At 37.1% G+C, this 24387-nt stretch overlaps 1 protein-coding gene across 1 annotated transcript in view; it reads right to left on the bottom strand.

Moving 5' to 3' along the window:
- The window catches only part of Spink5 (serine peptidase inhibitor Kazal type 5), an 85357-nt gene that overhangs the window by 23739 nt on the left and 37231 nt on the right, over window positions 1-24387 (bottom strand). The window contains exons 11-24 of the mRNA XM_042692127.1: window positions 23408-23535; window positions 21334-21415; window positions 20540-20667; window positions 19724-19805; window positions 19280-19407; window positions 16258-16306; window positions 14662-14789; window positions 12489-12576; window positions 9416-9543; window positions 8459-8513; window positions 5834-5961; window positions 4090-4177; window positions 2225-2352; window positions 572-638 (exon numbers count right to left, since the gene is read on the bottom strand). Of these exons, the coding sequence (XP_042548061.1) occupies window positions 572-638; window positions 2225-2352; window positions 4090-4177; window positions 5834-5961; window positions 8459-8513; window positions 9416-9543; window positions 12489-12576; window positions 14662-14789; window positions 16258-16306; window positions 19280-19407; window positions 19724-19805; window positions 20540-20667; window positions 21334-21415; window positions 23408-23535 (1407 nt within the window). The remainder of the gene's footprint in view (window positions 1-571; window positions 639-2224; window positions 2353-4089; window positions 4178-5833; window positions 5962-8458; window positions 8514-9415; window positions 9544-12488; window positions 12577-14661; window positions 14790-16257; window positions 16307-19279; window positions 19408-19723; window positions 19806-20539; window positions 20668-21333; window positions 21416-23407; window positions 23536-24387) is intronic.

The raw sequence follows: 24387 nt of genomic DNA, 5'->3' as shown, positions 1-24387 counted from the left end.
TGCAAGTAGTAACTTGTTAATACAGCAATGGAAAAGTAATATACTTGCAGAACCTTGTTTTCTTTAAAGTACACGTTTAAAATAGTATTTGAATGCTGGATGCTGGTGACACATATCTATAATCCTAGCTTCTCAGTAGGCTGAGATCTGAGGACACTGGTTTGAATCTAACCCAGACAGCAATGTCCATGAGACTCTTATCTCCAATTAAACATGAAAAAGCTGGAAGGAAGATGTGGTTTAAGTGGTAGAGCACCACTTAAAAAAACTAGCAAGAATGTGAAGTCCCATATTCAAGCTCCAGTAAAGACAAAAAAAATTCTTATTTGACCACGCTGCTGAGGAATGAGTTAAACTAGTATTTGTGAAGGTGCTGTATAGGATGTTAAATGAAAATATTTCTGATTGGCATTAGAATTTTACACTGAGCCAGCTGGTGCTGTCTCCTGATCTTCTAAGGGAAAAATCTCAGCTAATCACATCAACACCCTCTTTCCACCTTTTTTCCCCCACAGTCAAATATTGACTGACTGATGGGAAGATCATTCTCAAAAGCAAGTTAAGGACTCACTTTTTCTGATCCAGTTCCATTTGATCTTGAGCCTGAATTCTTATTTTTTTCTTCTATTTCTCTTTGCCTGAAAGAGAAAAGGGGCATTAGTCATCTTGTTAGCACTACTCAGGAATACATGTTAACATCCTTTCTTGCAACTAAATCTGCCTCTCCTCAAGAGGGACACCAGTTGTGTGAGTCAGACTCAAGTAGAACAAGCCCCTTTGTCACAGAGTACATCAAGTCATGTGTTTACAAAGCTTTTGTTATTTGAGTTCAAATACATCCTTCTATAACTTCTGTCCTTTAGTCTTAACTCACAGGCTTGGAACAAAATAGAGCAAATATACTGAATTTATTGCTACTTGGTATTAATCTTTTAGATATTTAAAGCAAATTTCTCCAGACATTCAACTTTTCAGTGTGAGATATGAGTTTGAATGTGCCATTAATTCCCCATTCTGGCTTTGTAAGTTTGAGTCAGCCTATTATAACATTTATTTCTTAAAGTTAAGTATAACAGGGGCTGGGAAGGTGGCTCAGTGGTAGAGCGCTTGCCTTGCATGCTCAAGGCCCTGGGTTCGATTCCTCAGCACCACATAAGCAAGAAGAAAAAGCCAGAAGTGGCGCTGTGGCTCAAGTGGTCGAGCGCTAGCCTTGAGCTGAAGAGCTGAGGGACAGCGCCCAGGCCCAGAGTTCAGGCCCCACGACCGGACTCAAAAAAAAAAAAAAGTTATAATATTAAAAAAGTTATAATATTAAAAAAAATATAATATTATTCTTAAAGTCCAAAATAGTCATAAGAGCAATATGAGTAGTGACTGAGGTTTACCCTGGGTGTAATGTCTTGCTTTTGTCATAAATTCATGCCAGTTAGCTCTAGGTTTTTATGTGCATAGCAACCACTTGAACGATAGTTAAAAATTCAGATTCACTGATCATGCCACAACTTTATTTATAAGATCTCAATTCTGGCATAGTAACCTGATTTTTAACAAGCAAAAGCAGGAAATTCACATATCTCCACACCCAGATATTAAAACCACGTTCAAAATTTCACTTGTTTTCATACAGGACAATTTCTATGTATGCATATATAAATGCCATAATTCAGAGCATTGAAGCACATTTTACAGCTACACATAGTCTTCAAAGTGATCTAGAACAGTCTCAATTTACAGGTTGTAGGGGTATTAGGCTACTTGCGGTAATGTGGCTGAGTTGGGTCAAAAAGCAATATAATTCAATAAACAGAACAATAAAATAAAAAATAAAAAATAAATAGAAAATCTTTAGCCTTTTTATACAGGAAGTGTATCCTGAACCCATGACAAGAAACTAGCACTCTTCAGCTACATTGGGCACTTATTCCAAATGGTCATTTGGAATCACAAAATCTTCCTGGGATTCAGGCACAAGGAAACATACGATCTGTTGTGATGGTGTCGAGGGAGCCAAAATTATAAGATGAAACAAAGGAGGAATCAGCCACATGACTGGCTACCCTTCTAGGATTCCTACATTTTTAGGAAATGCAAGAGAAAGATGTATAATTTAGTAATGAACAAATGGTGATTTTCATGGAGGAGGTCATAGACTATGAAAATAGCCCTCGATGCAGGAAGGCTGTGTGACAATCATTTAGACATGCCTAATGTGATAAGCACTTACAGTAACTCTTTACACATGGCACATTTGTTGTTGTATGATTTCCCATCAGCACCGCGTACGGGGTCACTCTCCCGAGTGCAGCTGAGTTTTCCGTTTTTCATATGTTCCCGAAATTCAGCACATTGGTCCTGACAAGGGAGAAGAAGCAAGCCTCTTGAGTTACTTAATCCACTCTATTGCCATGAAGTTTGGTACAGTCTGAACAAGAGAAATGCTTGTTTATTTCACCTTATAAGAATTATATCTTCTAAAACTCTGGTTGGAGGGCTACTATTCACAGAGAGAGGCCAGAATTATCCATATTCTAATTATAAGGGCTCCATTGTTATAGCTCCTAATGCTGCCTTTAAAAATTCACATTGACAAACTACAATGATGACTGGAATTTAGCCCACAGACCAACTCTGTCCTGCTGTTGTCCTGGCATGTAACATTGTATTGAAACACTCATTTATTTGGGTTTTATTTATAACTCCTTTTCCTGCAAAAATGGTGGAAACAAGTAGCAACAATCAATGCCCTATGACATACAATACTATAGTATTCGCTAAGGTTTTGCTAAAATCTGGTATGAATAAAAGGGAGAAGCACAATGCAGCAGGAAGCACATAGTAATGAGAAAATGTCAAGGATAGGCTTTCCTGAATTATGGAGAACAGACATGTACAACCATCTACTTCTTGATGATTCAACCTCCTAAAGTGAGATGGAAAATAAAGAAGGGATAGGGTCCATCAAAGGTATTTCTGAGGCATTTGTTGGATTCAGATGCAAAGAGATGGTATTCATAAATCTCACAAAACTATTTCCACAGGCTCCAAGAGTTATTTTATGTGTAATCCTGTCAGGTTCATGCTATAACATGTTTCAAGATCTATGCTAAGCTTGCCTAAATTATTTCCTTTTATCCCCATAGAAGTGGTGAAGAAGATGAAGTTAGCCTTTATGAAATGTAAATTGAAGTGGAAGGGGAAGGATTGCACTCTAATCTGCCCTCACCATCTGTGTAGGAAAGATGCCCTAAAAATCTGGGTTCAGCTGGGCACTGGTGGCTCATGCCTGTAATCCTAGCTACTGAGATACGAGGATCACGGTTCAAAGCCAGCCAGACAGGTAAGTGGGTGAGACTCTTATCTCCAGTTAACCACCAGAAAACTGGAAATGGCACTGTGGCTCAAGTGGTAGAGTGCTAACCTTGAGCTGAAGAGCTGAGGGACAGCACTCAGGCTCAGAGTTCAAGCCACATGACCCACAAAAAAAAGATAATATGGCTTCAATTGAGCACTGAGGGCCCACGCTTGTAGTACTAGCTATTCAGGAGCTTGAGAACTGAGGATCCTAGATAAAAGCTAGCTCAAGCAGACAAATGTAGGAGATTCATTGCCTATTAACTAATAAACCAATAAAGAGTGAGTGTTAGTCTTAGTGAAGAAGCCAAACCAGAGCATGAGATCCTTAGTTCAAGCCCTAGTACCCACACATGTGTGCACACACACATACCCCCACCCCACAAAAAAAATAAAACAACTAAAAGAAATAATATTGGCTTCATCCAGAGCAGGAAAGAATAATGAAAGCCAATGAAGAGCACATGATACCGATGAGAAAGAATAGTGTCATGAGGGCTAGATTACCCGAGGAAGGGTATATTATTAATAATTTCCAGCTTGAAGAAGTCAAACAGAGTCCTTAAGAAGCTTCCTTAGCTAATATTTCCCCTACAGCTTCAAAGAAAAGTCCTTTGTTGTTCTAAAAGCCATTCAGATTTATTACAATCTACAGCTCCCTACGGCTCAGGCCCCGACAAGTTCCCCTGGCACTGAGTCTGGCCCACTGTGGCTGTAGGATAGGGAAGTTGCTCTCACCTTAGCTTTACCTCCACCACCATTTGAACCTGCAGCATTTCTCTGATTTTCTTCTTCTTTTCTCTTTCTTTCTTCATCTTCTTTCTTGCTGGAAATTAGAAAGTGGGAAATTGGGAGGAATCGCTTACAGAGAGCAGAGCACATTTCTCTGAGCCTTTCACCACCACTAAATCTACAGTCCCTCTTCTCTCAGAATGAAAAGAATGTGTCATGTGAAGTTCTTGGCCTGGAAAAATTTCTCATTACAGTGGGAGAAAACCAATATACATGACTACAAACAAGACGAGTGGTTAATTAGCATTTCCTGAATGTCCACTGGGTACCTCCTTCTGTGTTTCTTATAAATTCCTCATATTTAAGAAGCATCCTCCCCCAAGAATTACTTTATTTACCAAGGATTATATTCTTCCTGGATTGTCTCCATGGGAAGAAAAGTAAAACACTAGAGCCATCTCTATTTCCTCTCTTAAAAAAGCTTACATAGCTGTTGCCAGCAACACTGATTTTTAAGTTACTGGATTACTACAGACCCTCCTTCAACCTCAGGACCTTTAGGAATGAGCCTCTTCTTTCTCTTTTTCATCTTTTTACTGCTAATAGTGGATCTTCCTAGAGAAATGAGGTTTCTGCTACTTCCTTTCATACATGAAAAATTTTAGTAGTTTCTCACTGCATGTAGAACTGATCTCAAAATGCTTGGTTTGGCATTCAGTGTTGGTAAAGATGGTCAGTTCTAATAAACAAATCACATGTTCCTTACTGTAATTTTTTTTTTTCCTGGTTGTGGGGCTTGAACTCTGGGCCTGGGTGCTGTCTCTGTGCTCCTCAGCTCCAGGGAAGTGCTCTACCACTTGAGCTACAATGCACTTCCTGTTTTCTAGTGGTTTATTGGAGATAAGAGTCTCAGGGAGTTTCCTGCCCAGGCTGGCTTTGAACCGTGATCCTCAGATCTCAGCCTCCTGAGTAGCTAGGATTACAGGTGTGAGCCACTGGTGCCTGGCTTATAATTTTCTTAATTGATATCTCATCTATGTCATTGTCTCATCCTTCTTGCTGTGATCATATGGTCTATTGTAAGGTCTATTTCTAGCTATACGTAGAGCTTTCAATTAGTGGTGCCTTCCCCAAGGTTTCATAGCCTCTTACACATGTCACTACCTACCTCTCAATTTCTCTCTTGTACCATATTAGCTTATGTCCAGGTCTAATACTTAGCACATTATCTTTTTCCTGAGAAGGATTTGTTACTCATCTTTTCCTAACCATGCATGTTGCATATTTTAGACATTAGACCATTTACTATTAAATACATAAATACTTTAAATATACTTCCACACTTTGGGTAAAGGAACACTTTTCATTTTCTGAAATGGGATATTAAAAAAATAGTTATAGGGGTTAGATTGGTTATAAAACCTGTGCATTTTTCTCCAACTGAGAATTCTAAACTAATCCAGAGAAAATATTCACTTGGGAAAGGAGTTGGTATTTTAACAAGAAAGATGTTATGATTTATTGGTCGGTTCTACCCCAGAGAACATAATAAGCTGTCAATGTATTATCTGTTTATTCCTAGCACAATGAACCTTGGATATTATAAAGAAAATTTCACTTGAAAATTCTTTATAAGGAATTAGATGTTTCTTTTATATACAAGGAAATAAAGAATAAGATACATAACCTGCCTGGTTTTCTGCCTCCCAGCCTCTCCAACCATCAATAAGAGCTTTATTTGTACACTCACAAGACTGTCTTACACATGGCACACTTGTTGCCATGGGTCTTGCCATCTGGGCCACGCACAGGGTCATTTTCTCGTGTGCAGTAAAGATTTCCATTTTGCAAAAGATTCCTAAATTCATCGCATGTATCCTAAAAGAAGGAGATAAGACAAGAATTTGGGTATTTTCTTGGTTTTTAGTTTGCTTGGTTTCTATTAAACACTTCCAAGAGAAAATGGCCTAAGAATTTCTTTGCTAGCTACTGGATCATTCAATTCTTATTAAGAATGTAAGAATTAAATAGAACATTTGTATCTTTTTCTTTGAGAGCTAGTTTCCACATTCAGACTGGAGCTACAATCACAAGCAAATAAAATTCTCTTAATGACTTTGGACCTCTGGGGACTGTCCTTGCTGGGATTTATTATTTATCTCTAATACATCATAATGAAAGAACATTGTGGTGCCATAGAAAAATAAATGGATCCTATGCTTGAGAAAAACCTCAAAGTTCTGTTGTCTAATTCTCCATACTGTGTTTCAATCCCTTTCATCCCAGGGCCTCCAAGAAGGTATCCAAGTTCTGCAGTGATAAGAACTCTATTATCTTACAGATGGTTCATTCTAAAATTTCTACTAGATAACTCCCACAAATTAGCCATGGTGATTCTTTGCAGGGATCTTGGAAAATAACCTTACTAAGTCTCTACTTTTAAGGTTTATTTTTCTGGCTTATTAAAAATAGAATGCACACAGCCCTTTTGCAACATGAGAGTTCATCAGATATTTGTAGACAATTTTCTTCTTTGTCTACCATGCCTCCCAATATTCTCTTCCAAGAGCCACAGATTCTCAGAAACTTCAGTTGTTAGGTTTATGACATGATCATATAATTTTTCTTATTCCGAGTTCTGTCCTAAGTACAGTCTGATAAGTACTACCCTGTTGAAAGTTCATTTTGTTATTAGTTAGAATCTCAGTTTTGCTATCAAGAGAATTGGGGTGAAGGCTATTGGCTTTGTGTACCTCAAATACCTCATTAGTACAATGGTTAAACTGTGTTATCTATTCAATATGTAATGCAAGTGTTATTTATTCAATATACATGCCAGATTTTTCTGAGAACAAGTAAGCTAAGTGACATATGTGGTGTGTGTGCATATACATGTATCCTTAGTGTATATACATGCATGCTAACCTCTAGAAACCATGCAGAATATCAGATGAAGAATTGTGTGTAGACTAGAGAGAGAATAAACAAATCACTTAAACATTCAAATTAGTAATTGGCCCCAATTAATATTGAATTTGTGATTTTCCTAAATTCTTTCTCTTAAGTTGAAATTCAATGAAAATAACTATAATTTCTCCTTCCAGTCAGTTGTGCCTCAGAACTCTCTGCTGATACCTGGTCAGATTTTGTAAAAGAGAATGGCTCATCAATACTAAGTACAATAGATAGCAGCATTGATCTCATAGGATAGAGTTTTCTCTTTTAAAGATTTCTTTCATTTAGATACACAATTGTGTTCAATAAAACTGCAATAACTGCATCCTACAGGACTCATATGTGAAGTTATTGAGATATCATGTTTATTGTTTTTTGATAGGTATAGAGAAATGACCACAACCTGTTGTAACAGACCTGGAGTCAGTCCTTTGGCCTCAAGAAAATATTATTTGCATACTGCTTATTTTAAAATTTCTTCCCTACAGGCTACCACTTTTCACTGTATTTGATGTTAGTATAATTTGTGGAGGGGAAGGGAAAAAACAAATTGTTTAAATAGGGATACAGGTGGACCTATTGCACCAACGAGATGTACAGGATGTTATGTTGAAAATGAACTATACATCTTTGGCATGGAGGGGGGATTGTGAGGTAGTGGGGGGTGTTAAGGGGAGGGAGATAGGAAGGGATGGGAAGGGGAAACAAAGGAGGAGGCAACAATGATTGATAAGAAATGTACTCATTACCTTGCCCATGTAATTGTAACCCCTCTGTACGGTATTTTCACAATTAAAAAAAATAAAGGCACAAACTATGCTTCTAGTTTGACCAAACGAGGCAATCCTAAAATATAGTGTGTTAGGAAGAATGCTGGACTACGTGTCAGGAAGTCTATGTTTAAATTCTATTTTAGTTTCTACTTTTCACGCTTGAGATACCATTGAAGATACAGGTACTAATAGTTTTATACACTAACTTTATAAGCAAGTTCTTCGGTCTCTCTGGACTTATATCTTCATTTTGCAATATGGGGATGGAGTACATTTAGAGAGAGGTTTGAAAAATGTACTCTGTGAGCAAAACCTTTCCAGTGCCCTGTTTAGGAGAATAAAGTTTTCTGAGCACACAGTTGTGCTCTTTGTGTGTCCATAATCTTTGGTTCTGTGATAGCTACAGCTACCGAGTTCAGCAGTGGTAGTCATGATGCTGTGGCTGATATAAGCCACTACTTGGCCCTGAAGAAAAAGTTTGACAGACTCTGGACTAAAAGAAGATCAATTTACACAAATAAAATTTTAAAAAAAGAAGATCAATTTTCCTCATGGCTATGGGCCTCTCACAATTCCAAGAGTGACTTTTACAGAGAAATGGCAGGCTGCATCTTTTCGTTATGGTTTGAAGATCCCAGGACAATTACCTTTTCAGTCCCTCTTTTAGCTCTAGATTCAGCTTTTTCTTTGGCTTCCTGCAAGCTGTAAGAGAGAAATAGGAGAGAATCATTTTTAGAACATATTGAATATTACCTTTTATTTTTCCTTGATGGTACTGGGATTTGAACTCAAGGTCTTGTACTTGTTAGGCAACACTCAACCACTTAAGCCATGCCTTCTGCCCTTGGCTGGTTATTTTAAAGATAAAGTCTAGTAAGCTTTTCTGCACATGCCGACCTAGAATCTCAATTCTCCTGATTTCAGCATCCTAAATATTTAGAATTATAGGCATGGGCCACCATTGCCCAGCTCAATGCATATTTTCTTAAAGGAAAAATCTTTCTAGGTACAACTATTCCATTACTTCTGTACCATTGCTACTGCTTAGGAATTGGATGGTAAGTACAACCCCCCCCCCCCCAAAAAAAAAAAGGATTGTTCTTATTTTTAATGTTGCTTAGAAAACAAGACATGTAACAATGGCAAAAAAGTAAATATATTTTTCACATTACAAATTTTTTTTGGGGGGGGAATCAAGATTTTCGTCTTTTCCCCCAGAAAGTATCGCATCTCAGGTATGATCGGATATTGACACATTCTGCTACTTCTTAACATTCAATGGCTAGAGCTTTGCATTAGTCATGACTGTGTCCTAATATGCACAGACCATCAAAGGCTGAGTCTTTATATGGCACTCACTGTAAGGGAAATAGTTCTTAGCATAGTGGTCCTTCTTCTGTGGTGCTTCCAGGACCTTTCTCAACATGGAAGCACTAGAAAGAAATGTACTTCACATGTGGTTTTATTAAAATAGATTCCCAAGCTCAATGCAAAGAAAGTTTGGCTACATTATCTTCCTCAGTCTCATCATTTCAATACCATCTTTCTTCCCACCCAAGGCATTCCTTTAGACTTCGGGGGGCAGTGGCTCCAGCTCTACTCACAAGAATGCTTCACACATGGAGCAGGTGTTACCATGGATCTTCCCATCCAGACCTTCAATAGGGTCATTCTCTCTGGTACAAGGGAGCCGTCCATTCCTCACATGGCGACGGTACTCACTGCACAACTCCTACCAAAGGAAGGAGGATTCACAAAAAAATGACAAAAATTAAGTATAATCAATATATAACTCATTTAGCTATTAATACATGAACAATAAAGCTCCCTTTGCAATACCTCCTGCAAAACTTGGAAAGCCCTTAGTCTAAGCCACTGAATTGGCACACCAAAGGAAAAAAAAAAGTAAAAAGAAAGAAATGAAAGAGAGAGGGAAAGAAGGAAGAAAGAGAAAGAAAAGGTCCAATGAATATGTTATTCTGAGTCAGGGAAAATGTGAAAAATTCCAAGGATAAATGATCATCTCTTAAACTGGCGAAGGATTTGTAGAATGTAGAACAGTAGCTTTTGCTCCCAGCACTATTTTAAAGTCATAAACCTGAGACCTGAGAATGTATTAACTAACATGGTAGAGTGGCTTTTTACAGATGTGAACAAGTTAAGGACCTTAAGATGGAGAGAGTATCCTGGATCTTCCTAAGAGGCTCAGTGCAATCACCATACTTAAACTGCTAGAATTGAGAGACAATAAAGAATGAGTGAGGACTCCAGAAGAATAGGCAGGAAGTGCATCAAGGCTAGCTGGAGAGGGAGCATGGAGTCCAAGTGTCGTGAAACATGGATGGCTCCCTAGAAGCAGGAGAAGCCAGAGATGGATTCTTTCTTGGATACTCCAGAGAGGAATACAACCCTGTCAATCCTTTGCTCTTATCCTGGGATCCTTGTCACAATGTCTAACCTACAAAACCAAAGATAGTGAGTATACATTGGTGAGAGTCACCAAGTTATGATCATTAGTTACAGCAGCCAAAGAAAACTAGTATAGAGTTTAATATTCTTGGAGCAAATATAGAGAAGTAACTACTACATGTTAAAATAAAACATATCTATGGTAGTCCAAGCTACTCAGGAGGCTGAGATCTGAGGCTTGTACTTTAAAGCCAGCCAGGGCAGGGAAGTCTAAAGACTCTTATCTCCAATTAATCACCAAAAATCCAGAAGTGAAGGTGTAGTTCAAGTTGTAGAGTGCTAGCCTTGAGCAAAAATGCTCAGGAATAGTAGCACCCAGGCCCTGAATTCAAGCCCCAGTATCATCACAAAAACAAAACAATAAATAAATATCTGAAATTTTAAAACATTGGCATATCAGAGTTACTAAGCATACTATACAAATTTGGAAAAACTGTAGGGAGTAGCTAATACTCATTTTGGACCATAGTAAGTGGACATGTCTTTGATAGAGCAAGCTTTATCCAATGTGACACATCCTGTTGATAACAATGACATTTAATAGATAATAGTATTAATAATATTAGTAAGAAATATGTAATAATAAATAGTAATAAATATATATAATAATAAATAGTAATAATTACATGGAAGGCAACATATGATAAACCAATGCTGGTTTGTATTTTTTTTTTGTCAGTCATGGGGCTTGAACTCTGGGCTTGGACCCTGTTCCTACACTTTTCAGCTCATGGCAAGTGCTCTACTGCTTGAGCCACAGCACCACTTCTGGCTTTCTATTGGTTAATTGGAGATAAGAGTCTCACGAACTTTCCTACCTGGGCTGGCTTTGAACTGCAATCCTCAGATCTCAGCCTCCTGAGTAGCAAAAATTAAAGGTGTGAGCCATCGACACCCTGCTGACCATTGCTGCTATACACAAAGAAATCTCTTGGTACTTAATAAGAAAATAAAACAAGGAATAATAATGTACTTATTTTAGAAATTAAGGAAACACCTAAGATACATGATGCTATGTGTTTACTTTATTGTCATGATGATCGAGACAAGACTGGAACCAAGCCAGTATGACTCTAGATCCAGCTTTTTAACCATGCAATTATATTGAAGTAAGGAGGTCAGGTCTGGCCAGCACCATGTTGGCCACATGGTTGATGGTTGGGTCTGGCATCTTGTCTTCATGCTGGGGGAAGGAAATGCCTCCATCCATCACCTGCCTCCCAGGTTATGGGCATGCACAGATCTCTGGAGGCAGGGGCAGGCACTTGGCTGATAGGTTACTGAATCTGTCAGACCAGTGCCTGGGACTGGGAATTTCCTGTGGACTGTCCCCTGCTTGGACCCTATTTAGTCCTAGACCAGCCCAGATACCATTATGCCATGCTGTGTGTGTGTCTCTGTGATTGTGTCCTGTGTCCTGTATCCTGGTTTGTCTCCATGGCATCCCAATTCAGCTCTCCATTGGAGCTGAGTTGGTTTGTTGGTATTATTTTTGTTCTTTCTTTCCTTTCTGGCCTGTTTCCTAGCCTTGTTATGTGTATTTGGAGGCTGCAGGCCTTTGTAACAATTGTCTACTTGCAGCCTACTAACTGTGTAATAAAGTCATCTTCCAAAATGTGGCTTCTGGAATAATTCACTTTAACAACAATATAATCCACAAGACAAGGAGACATGAACCATTTCCTGGCATGTCCAAGAAACAAGAAGATGGCTAGTGTGACTGATGAGAATAACTATGCAGCAGTAGGAAATGAGGCGTGAGCAGTGGCAGATGATGTACAGAGGATGTTGGCATTGTAACCCATTGGAAGGGCCTTAGCTCTTACTCTGGGTGTGATGAGAAGCCGGCAGGTGGCAGGCCCTGCTTTATGCTGTGAAGTAATTACTGATATTTAAGAGAGTCAGTAGCTAGAAGTAGCTATGAGGGAACAAAGATAAGAACAGAGAGCCATATAAGTGGGATTTTCCAAACTAAGATTAATAAAGGAAAGGAATATAAGAAAACCTGAGACACAGCTTGAAGAAGTATTGACTGAAGAGTGAATGGATCTAATAAGAAAGCAAGTCTTTGTAGATATAAAGATCGGAATACACTTGCTCAATCTATAGTCACTGAAAATCCTGAGATTAGGAGAGGGGAGAAGGAAATTCTCCTTAGGAGAATGAGCACTGAGCACTCACATGGCTCTGCTGATTTAAAACAAATACCTGGACTGCTTCTCTCTTAACCTTTTCAGTCTCAGCTTTCTCCTTTTCTTCTTTCTCATTAGTTTTCTTCTCTTCTTCCTCCAGTTGGCTATAATAGAAGGTACAAGCTGAGTACAATTCACTGACTTTGGTAGAATGTTTCAAGAATGAGTATTGATTTTCCAAATCTAGGATTGGAAGAGCTCAGCAAAGAAATACATAGCCATACCAAGAAATAGTATTACTTTGGCAATGTGTAGATTATTCAGTTGTATATCCCCTCCCAAAGAACAATAATAATGAACTAAGCATGCATTTAAAAATCAGTATGAGGCCTTTTAATTTGTATGAAGCCTTTCTAAATCAGTGTGAAGTTTTCTTAAAAAGCCACAATTGGCTGGGTGCCGGTGGATCACACCTGTCATCCTAGCTACTCAAGAGGCTGAGTTCTGAGGATCTCGGTTCAAAACCAGCCCGGGCAAGAAAGTCCGTGAGACTCTTATCTCTAATTAACTACCAGAAAACTGGAAGTGGCACTGTGGCTCAAGTGGTAAAGTGCTAGCCCTGAGCTCGCTCAGGGACAGCGCCCAGGCCCAGAGTTCAAGCCCCATGACTGACAAAAAGTAAAAATTAAAAAAAACCAAAACAAACAATTGTCTTGAGTTTTGAAAAATTCTGAAACTTTTGATATTCAAATGAGTACTGCTGTTTACCATGAGCAAAGTAAGTGTGATGCCAAGTTAATTCATGGCTATGTAAACGATGTTTCAAAATAAAATAAATAGTTCAACTGTTATTTTAGTGGAACTAATTTGCATATTAAAACTAAAGTTTTGGGTTACAATAATGATTTGATTCCAGAAGACTAAACAGCTTATTTTTGAGGTTAATTACAAGCCTAGCATTCTTGTATTCTAGCCAACGTGTGTGTGTGTGTGTGTGTGTGTGTGTGTGTGTGTGTGTGTTGTGTGTGTATGTGTTAGTATTGGGGCTTGAACTCAGGGACTGGGCATTGTCCCTTAGCTTTTCCCTGTAGGCTGGTGCTCTACCACTTGAGCTTATCTTGTTGCTAGCTAGTTGGAGATAGAGTCTTACCAGCATTCCCTCTCTGGGTTGGCTTTAAACCTGATCTTCAGATCTCAGCCTCTTGAGTAGTTAGAATTACAGGTATGAGCTCCAGCTAGTGAACTTTTGTGAGCCAGCCCAAGCTGGCTCCAAATCCTGCTGCCTCAGCCTCCTAAGTGTTGGGATTACAGACAAGTAAATGCTCATGTTCTGCCTCATTTTTGACATTTTCTACTGGTGTGTATTATATCAAAAATCTTTAGCATTTGCTAAATCAACTCATTGCAACAATCCCAGAAAGTTGAGGAAATGAGAGAAAAACCCTATCTCAGGCCACTATTTGAATACCCTGCTCTGTCAGTCTCTACTTTTAAGGAACAGTATGCTTTACAAAGCTGTAAGTTGAGTATTGTTTTCAGTATTTATTTTAGGGCTGATGTCAGGAAGAAATTAAGAAGCTAATGAAGCATGAGAATTTGAGGTGGAAACATGTAACCTCTGTCTTATCTCTCATAGAGTTCTGGTCTCAAGATTACCACAGCACTTGGCAAAATAAAGTGCTAGAATTTCTTAATGTGGTTTAGCAGGAAGACATTTGAGAAACATCTAATATATAAGTCTGCTTCTTAGGGAGTTTATTCTATGGTAAACCACTTACTAAAACATGAATCACCTGCACAGAGTAACGTCCCTGAAACAAATGAAATCATCTACATTCCTCTTCTTGTTCAAGTTATTTTAACCATATTTATATATTATACCCATATCTGAATATACTCAGAGTAATAAAATATTAGAGTTAGAAGAGAGCTCAAAGAGAACTCATGATCCCGACCATGATACTTTTGCTTTCTTTGTAATATATAAATGAAGACTAACAAATATTAAAAAACATTTTGTAGGAAGTTGAGTCTTTACCCTTGACATAATTAAAAGCTAGAATTATAACTGGATAAGAGTAAAACTATCACTATACGATTCAATATTACTTAAGGTCTTGTCCACCTACTTTTAAGATTTTCTAGCATAAACCTATGGTTAATATATTCTATATAGGTATGAAGAATTTTAGATCCAGAAGTGAATAAAGATGAGGACATACAATGAAAGAGCTGGACTGTGTACTTACAACAGGCTCTCACACATGGCACACTTGTTCACATGCATTTTCCCATCGGGACCAGGAACAGGATCATTCTCCCGGGTGCATATGAACCTTCCTTCCCTGACTTGGTCCCGGAATTCACTGCAGGTTTCCTAGAATATGAGGAAGATGCATTTGCAGGACAGTTATCTACCTACCCTGCATTTTAAATATGTTAAGGAGTATGTAAACCACAATGGAGGAAGATTGAAAAGTGATGACATGCAGTAGGCTCAGTAAGTAGTTATGAAACTCCTGCCATGAACTCAGAATCTTCCTGGGCCATTGAAGATCTATGTATCAGCATTGTTCTACCAAGTGTACTTAGAGTTGAGGTGCAGAGTATGGCTGACAATATTGTTGGAGACCAGTGGGAAACATTTATGTTTGTATTTTGTTATAGAATGTAGTCTCTAAAAGCTATGGGCGATCTCAGCTTCAGAACCTCAGTAGACCTAGAGAAGGTTTTCTAAGGAAACTGAGAAAACTTGTCTTTAGTAGGCTAAGAAAGAAGAGGAAAACTGTGCTCAAACTATGGAATAAAGACACAGCTGACAGAACAAGTGTGATCTCTGAAGAAAACCCATCCAGGGTGAGGGATGTGGACTTAAGCCTGGAAAATCCAATACCAGTGCCAGATGGAAGAAGAGGTGAAGACATTTGAAAGATTTTGGAGGAGGTGGCAACTGATCACATATAATGAATGAAACAAATGTTCAATTCCAAGTTGTTAATCAAAACACAGTTACAGCTAATGAAAACATAGTTATTTAAAAATGAGCCAGAAAGATTTAAGCCATATCTACTCTTGTCAAATAAGGACTAAGTTTGTAACTTCCTAGGTACTGGGAAAAAAGTAGAAAAACAATAAAGGTAAATCTGTGTTTGGCTATTGTCCAATATAATCCAGCCTTTACACATGAATAAATCAGAGTTTGCTACCTGTAAAATGACAAAATTTATAAAAGCCAGGAAGATTGGCTAAAAGAGATCTGAAAGTCAAGGCTGAGAACAAGAAAGCTAGTACTCCCTTCATACCTGGGTGGGGACAAAGATAGAATATGATAATATAGTTGCATATTGTTTTATTAATAGGAGACTTAGAATCTAGGACTTCCTCGTGTGAAGTAACAGCTATAAACAATGCAAATTAAAATTTAGCCAACTGCACAAGTTAATTTTTATAACCTAAGCCTAATGAAAGAAATCTGATAGAAGTAAACTATGTCATACATCCCTTATAAGGAATAAACACTTCAGTTTAAAGCAAACATTAAATGAGCCTTGAAATCGAACCATCATGAAATCAAACTAGTAATCCAGAAACATCTAATTAAGACCCTGTTTTCAGGTTAAAAGTTTTATTCTTCTCTTCTACCGTCTTCTGAGACAGAATGTCAAGTGACACTTGCTTCAGCCTAGGGAGTAGCTGAGAATGCAGGTGGCTATTGATGTTAAAACTCTTTAAATTCCTTCTCTACATGAAGTTGAGACAGAAAACATACATGCTAATATGGCCACTACCTTGTTAAAGTAAAAAAAAGTGTGAGGACCTACTGTTAACATTTCTGGTAAAATTACCTTTGCAGCTTCTCTCTTAGCTTTTGCTTTTGCTCTTTCTTCTTGCTTACTACAAGGAGTAGAAACAAAACAAGAAAGAAAAAATGGATCTTAGTTCAGCAGAGCTCACCCTTCACATCCATGAAGTGATCATTCTGTGCTTAGACTATGCTCAAGTAACTCCAAATATTCACACGTACTATTTGCCATATTATTCGAGAATTAACTAGAATGTACCATCTCATTTCAACAGCAAGTCAGTTCATTAGAAAGCAAGCTTGTGTAATTTCCAGCTCATCTACTGCAGTAATAGTTTGTTACTTACTGATTCTTTTGCTCTGTGAATGTTTTTTGTTTTGTTTTGTTTTGTTTTACACTGGGACTTGAACAGAGGATCTTGTGTTTTCTAGGCAGATGCTCTACTACTTACTACTTCAGCCATACCCTAGCTCCCTTTACCCCCTTTTTGCTTTAGCTATTTTTAAGCTAAACTTTCCTGCTTTTTGCCCGGTCCTGGAATGAAGACTGTGACCTCCTTTCTATATCTCCCACAAAGCTAAGATAGCAGGTGTAACATACATACATAGCTTATTTAGATAATTTTATGCTTATGCTGACCTAGAATCATAATCCTCCCAATCTGTGCCTCCCAAAAGCTAAGATTACAGGTATATATCACCATACCTGGCCTCTTTGACACTTTTTAATAAAAATGTAGTATTTGACTTCTGGTCAAAATTCAAAAATGGCAATTGGGAGAAAACTCTTTGGTGCAATTTTTTTTTTAAGGAAAACTAGAAGGGACTGACATTCTTTATGTCTTCCTTGTCTTTAAGGAGAAGGCTTGTGGCTGGAGAAGAGGTAATAAAAATACACACACCTCTTACAGAAAAATTTAGAACCATTAACTGAATTGCTGCATATGAATCAGTTATGCACATCACAAAGTGATTGGTAGAATGGATGATGATTGATATCATCATCATCATCATCGTCATCATCATCATCATCATTGTAAGCAAATATTCTAAAAATTAATTCATGAGAAAAGTTAATTGAGAATGATCGGACTACACTTTTAGATAACTAACAATTTTGCCATTGAGTTTAATGGCCTGAGCCTACAACATAATTGGACACATGACACATTTAATTTAATCATGTTGGTGAAAAAAATTACATAATGTGTGAAAATGCTTTAATGTATGCCAATCAATCTTAATTGAGTCTTCAATCACACTAAGACAATTTGAAGCAGAACAAACTGTTTCTATGTTGTACAGAAGTCTGCACCAATTAACTAGAGAGGAAAGAAAGCTTCTCAAGGTGTTCAGTAGCTTTGGTCACAAAACGTGGGACAATACAAATTATTTTTATGAATAATTTTAAATTTTATAGAAATAAGCTCATGCTTATTTCTATAAAAAATGATAGAAACATTGGCACAAATCTAAGTCAATTTCAATGTTTAATCACGTGTTTTCTTTCCCTAATGGGAAATTATCCAAGGAGGCTGCAGAATTGACTGCTAGGTGGCATTTCAAAACAATCCTAAATATATATATCTAGTTGTAATCCATGAAAGCCTTGAAAATGTCTGTCTCCTGCATGTGAGAAACACATTAGCTACATGATGACTTTCCCACTCTTCTCAACTTTTCTGGGGCTTAGTTTTATATCCATAATTTGTGACAGTACAGAACTGATTTCATGTGACTGTGGTAGAGATTAAATGAGACTAGGTAGCAAAGGTCTTCAGCCTACTCTATGCACTAAATAAGTGTTGGTTATGTTAATTGTGGTCATTATTTTAACTTTATTTTTAACTTCAATCAAATGCATTTTTAGTGTTCCATGATCCAAACTATATGAGAGAAATCTGCTGAAGATAGAATAATTCATTCTTTTCAGAGATATTGCTTTCACAATAGAAAATACACTGGGATTGTTTTTGGTTAAAAATAAACAGAGTTTAGAAAAGTTAAAAAAAATCTCTTACTGGAGGGGATGTATTATTTCATTGATTTAAAAATCATACTTCAAGTTCCCTGTGAGTGGGCATGCAGCTTCTAAACTTATTTTTGAGTCTGTCCCTACACTATTACAGAGTAAAGTCCTTCCTACTGAGGCCATGTATTTCTACCTCTGAGGCACCTTAATTTTATTCCTTAAATTCACATCAAAAGAGTACAAAGAAAATAGTGAACTGAAAAAGAAAATCTGGATAAACTGTATTACAATGACACTTTATATAGGATCTCATTACCTTCCACTCTGGGTGAAAGATGCAAGATTAGTTCTAAAATGCCATAGAAGAAAATTTTCTCTCTGTTTCTAGATCTATTAGAAACACTTCTGATTGTCAAATCATAATCATATATAGGTAAGAGACAATGTTTTTTATATGTATTCATCATACAATGATTAAATTAGTCTAATGAACATAGTCACCTTCAATATGTACCAATAATTTTTTATGATAAGAACATTTAGAATATACGCTTTAAGAAATTTTGCAATATTCTAGACTTAACCATTTTATGATGAGAATGTTTAAAATATATACTTTAAGAAATTTTGCAATAATGACATATTATGAACCATTGTGTCCAGCTTGTGCCCTGGATCTCAAAATCTTATTCATCTTCATTGAAAAATTAATCCATTAATCAACATCTCTGTATTCATTGCTTCCGCTCCTCCCCCCACAGCTGGTAACCACCTTTCCAGATTTCACATCTGTGAGTTCGACTTCTTGAAACTTCACTTGTAAGTAGAATCAGGGATTAGGATTTTTCTCTGCAATGCTTACTCTGCATCTCTTCGTTCCATAGTAATTATACTCTGATAGTTTTCCATTTGTTTTTGAAGCTGTTTGTTGCTTAGTCTACTTCATTGTAACTCTCAAAATGCAATTGATGAGGAAAACTCATGATCATCTCATCTCTCTCCATTTACAAAAAACATTCCTAAAAGCAAAACTTCTTGTGGAAATTCCTGTGCCCCAGCTCCCTAAGCAGCCCAGGTTTGTGGCTCCACTCACAAGAAGGCATCACACATGGAGCAGGTGTTCCCATGCATCTTCCCGTCTGGGCCCTGGACGGGGTCATTCTCTCTGGTGCAAACCAGTTGTCCATTCCTTCTTGAATTGCGGTACCCACTACAGAGTTCCTAGAAAACCAAGGAGGGAAGCAGAGGTGTTGAACATAGGCTGGATCAGACTGGAAAAAAAATGTCTAAAATTTAGACTTCAACTGGCCTATCTTAGAACAGTTTTTTCCTTTGAAAGCACGGGAATTTCAAAGGCTAAAAATCAGTGAAGAAAGAAATAATACCTAGGAACCTGTGTGTATGCACACATGCTAATACACACCAAAACACGCACTTCATAGAAATACTTCATGGAATTTACATGTTTTCCAAATATTACTCATGGAACCCCAAAGTCCTAAGCTTCTGACTTACTACCTAGACAAAATGTCCTTACCTCAAAGGAAGTTGTACTTTCAGACTGTCTTTTATTTCTTGATTCACTTTCTTTCTTTTTCTTTGCTTCTTCTTCCACTTGACTATATGAGAATGGTTAGACAAAGACATGAGAAGTAAGTATAGAATTAAGTAGAAATAAGTATAGAAATAAGTATAGAATTGGGAGTGATCTCAGATATTACTTAATTATTATGGTTAATGTTTATTAACTTCTACTATATGCCCTATGTTGGGCTCATACTATGAAATGATTACAACATAATGTAATAAAATTCTCTCTATTTACCAATGAGAAATCTGATAGCACCCCTAACCTATCCGAGGGCAAATAGCTAGGAAGTGTAAGTGAGAGATTTTGAGTTCTTTTTAAAACCTTCCAATGCACACTACTTATCTATGATGAATACTTAGTCTTTGATTTATCTGCTAGTAAATTCTCTACCTTTATCAGGCTTGTCACTCAATGGAAAGTCACCCAACTATCAAGTTGCTCTTCTTAAAACTGAGCAGAACCAGTCCTGCAGAACTTCTACTCACTGACTCAGTGAGTGAATGGAGAAAACATAACAATAGTCTAGCTTCCCCACATTTAAAAATAAAAATGACTTGGGTATTTGAAGATAGACTCTAAATGTGACCCTATCTTAACCATCTTCAAAGGATATGATTTTTATACCTTTCTCTAATCAAGCAGGTTCTCTACATACGCTTGTTTTCATTTCTGTGGTTCAAGGGGCCATCTACAAACTGAACATATGAATGAAAAAGAAAGGACAAATGCCTCCTTTGCCTGCCCAGTCGTAGCTCTACTCACAAGAAGGCCTCACACATGGAGCAGGTGTTGCCATGCATCTTCCCGTCTGGGCCCAGGATGGGGTCGTTCTCTCTGGTGCAAGGAAGTTTTCCGTTCCTCACTATCCGGCGGTATTCATGGCAAAGCTCCTGCCAGAGTAGGGAAAGGAAGATGAATGTTTATTTATTTCTGATCAGAGCACAAGACTCAGCCCTCTACATTTGCAGAGTTTCATATTATGCTTTTTTGTGAAAACAGGTGTTTGCCTGTGTTTCTCTTAATGAAAAATTCAATACTGGAAACAAACCCTTTGTTAAGAAATGGAAATCAATGAGACATAATAGAATGTCACAAATATAAAAGAAGAGGAATTCCAGCACAATCTGAACAGAATGAAATCAATACAGACATGTATGAACATGAAAAACTGACAACTCAAAGATCAGGACTGTTAAATCTGACTGTGAAAACTAGGAAGATAGCAAGCATTATTTAACATCAAAAGGATTTGTTTTTGAGGAGAACAAGAAAACCTGGATTTGGGACTATGTACACTTGCCTGAAAATAAATTGAGAGACTCAGGTAAGAAACTTTATAGCATACAGCAGGACCTGAATTTCTAAGTGAAATAGGAAATTAAGAAATGTTCTAGAGTTGATAGTGAGCTATCCATCATGATGTTAGTGGAATTAAGGGATTTATTTTTATATCTCAATTCAGATACAAAATACACGAATGGAAAGAATACAGGTTTTTCTGTAAAGTAGTTAGCAAACTACTGTGTTGTAGAATTCACTGAATAAACTCAACTCACTGCATATGAAGGCGTTTTCCCAGATCCTCTTTTGTTTCTTGCTTGGGCTTCCATCTTTTTCTTTGCTTCAGCTTCTGCTATGCTGAATATAGAAGAAGAAAAGCATCCACTTGTTCCATTCAGGTCTTTAACTTCTCCAAATCCCTACAATGCAAATCTGTCCTTAAAGAGAAAGATCTTAATCTCATTTTTCACTATGTATCAATGAGAAGCAAATAGCCTATAGTATGGTCTGATACCATGACTTCTTCATAATTTTTGCTTAATATTGAAAGAAAGATGGTGACAATAGGTTTTGAGAACTTACTTTCTTTAAGTTATTTTTCTTTCCTATGATGACAAAAAGTGACCAGTGTACAAAGAAGGTATCGAAATTGGAACCAGGAACATAGCTGGAAACTGGCCTTAACAAAGTACTGTGATGGAACTTCTTGTTTCTCAGATAGGATGAGAAACAGAGAGGCCCTAGGCCTAATCTCAGGATATGACCACAGCCACAGTCTCTTTCTTGGTCTATCTTCTACATCATGTATACTCTAGCTTTAATATATATTTAAATGTATTGTTCATCTATGGCTGTCTTATCTAAAATCTACCTAAAATGATAGAATGGATGGGTAGAAGCCAAAAATTTCTATACACTAATAAAAAATAAGCCTACAATTGTTTTGTGATAGAATTGTATAGTATCTACAGCTAACTGATGTTATTTCAACCATCTATGATAACAAACAAATTAAAAGACAAATATAACATTTTGCATTTGAGGTATAGTCAAAAATTTAATGTTCAGCCTCATAAAGTGGAAGCTATTTTAAATTGTGAAACAAAGTCATTAACTCTAACTTATTGAGAAATGTCACAGTGTTTAAGACTTGTTAGTTTTTATAGACACTTATGATTATTTCTTGGGCAATTTGGCTTTTATCTGTGCTTAGTGTAATTGGTCTGTACCCTCATGAGAGATGAAATGCCCACAAACTGCTAAAGTAAGTACACATATTCAGCTGGAGCAATGAAGGAAAAGTAGTATTTGCACATTTTTTAAAATTTGTCAGGAGGTTCCAATGCTATGAGAATTCATAGAAATAAGAATGGCCAATAGACACATGAAGAAATGCTCAACTTCTCTAACCATAAAAGAAATGCAAATCAGGATAACATTGAGATTCCTCCTCACCCCAGTTAGAATGGCTAGAATCAAGAACTCTAAAACAACAGATGCAAGAGGGAATGTGACCAGAAGGGAACCTTACTGCATTGTTGGTGGGAGTGTAAACTTGTTCAACCACTTTGGAAAGTAGTATGGCGGTTCCTCAAAAGACTCCACATAGAGCTCCCTTATGACCCAGCAATCCCACTTTTGGGCATTTACACGAATGATCACAAACAAGACCATACCAAAGCTACCAGCACAACTATGTTTATTGCAGCATTATTTACCATAGCTAAGATATGGAACCAACCCAGATGCCCCTCAGTAGATGAATGGATCAAAAATGTGATATCTATATCTATATATCTATATCTATATATATTTGGGAATTCTATGCCTCCTTCAGAAAGAATGACATCGCTCTATTTGTTAGGAAATGGAAAGACTTGGAAAAAATTATATTAAGTGAAGTAAACCAGGCCCAAAGAAACATAGGTTCCATGGTTTCCCTTATTTGCAATAACTAGTGTATGTCTGGGACAAGCAGATAAGATGATGTTAGGCAAAATGAACCCCCAAAAGGTACACAAGTGTTTTTTTTCTTGCTTGCTACTGTTTCTAACATATTTATAAAGTACCACATCATTTTTTTGTTGCTTTGTATGTCCCTCCCCCACAGTATAACCCCTGTTTTCACTGTATTTGATGCTGATATAATTTGGGGAGGGGAAGGGAGAAAGCAAGTTGTCTTAAAACTTAAAAAGTGTGATTCTGCACACTTACTCTAACTGCCTCTACATCATGGATTCAATTCAACTGCCTTTTTTTATTTTGAGCCAGTTTCTTCATCGATGTAACAAGCTAGCATCTACCTGCAAGTTCTCTTCTTTCCTTGATGTCCTAACACTCCATACTCACAAGAAGGCTTGACACATAGAGCATGTGTTGCCATGCATTTTGCCATCAGGACCAAGAACAGGGTCATTTTCTCTGGTGCAGAAAAGAATTCCGTTCTTTGCACGATCTTGGAATTCACTGCAGAGCTTCTAAAAAATGAAAATGGGAGAGTTTAGGCATAGGTCTTCATTCTCTATTTGTAAATTTGACCATTTGACTTCCCAACAAACATACTAAAGAGGAGTTAAGGATAAAAAATGAAAGTTAAAAAAATGAAACTTTTAAGAGTTAGGGCCATTAAAAATTAGTAATGATAATCTTTGTAATATTTACCCACTAACATATTGAATAACTATATTAAATTAAGAAAATATAAGTAGGAAAGTTGCATAGGTCTTTTATGAACCAACTAGAAAGAGTAAATAGTTACATTACACAAAGCTAAGGGGTGTAATCAGATCTAAAATAAGTGTGAACTTGTACAAAGTAAGAAATAATTTATGAAAATTCCAAAAAACTTATGACTTGTTCTGTCTTGATTCTGACTTGAGGACTGTGTTTAGGATGCATACAAGAGTACAAAGTAGCAAAACATCCATCAAGAAGGATTCGGTCATACAAAATCATAGAGGCATTCATAGCACATTTGCTCAAGATTATCCAACACTTCCATTAACATAGTGTCTTAAGAATAATTGGGGTAAATAGAATGATTTAAAAATGGTTAAAAAAGACCTTAAAAATAAATCAAATCCAGACCACTAAACTGTAAAAAAGAATTTTAGATTTTATTCTTATAAAATGTAAACTTGGTAAATATTTACAGTAGATTGCTAGCTAGATCTGTGGATGGATTGAGGGAACAGAAATTGAAGTTAAATTATGCTTTTAGATTTTACAAGGAGAAAAGGAAGGAAGGGAAAAAGGAAAGGAGGGAAGAAAAGAGGGAGGAAAGGGTTGGAAATGAAAGAGAAAGAATAGCTGAGACACTGTTAGGTACT

The sequence above is a fragment of the Dipodomys spectabilis genome, unplaced genomic scaffold (assembly GCF_019054845.1).
Source record: "Dipodomys spectabilis isolate Male_0828 unplaced genomic scaffold, ASM1905484v1 ptg000147l, whole genome shotgun sequence".
In the NCBI taxonomy this organism is placed as follows: domain Eukaryota; kingdom Metazoa; phylum Chordata; class Mammalia; order Rodentia; family Heteromyidae; genus Dipodomys; species Dipodomys spectabilis.
The sequence above is the reverse complement of the archived record's forward strand: the minus strand, read 5'-3'. Positions and strand labels throughout refer to the sequence as shown.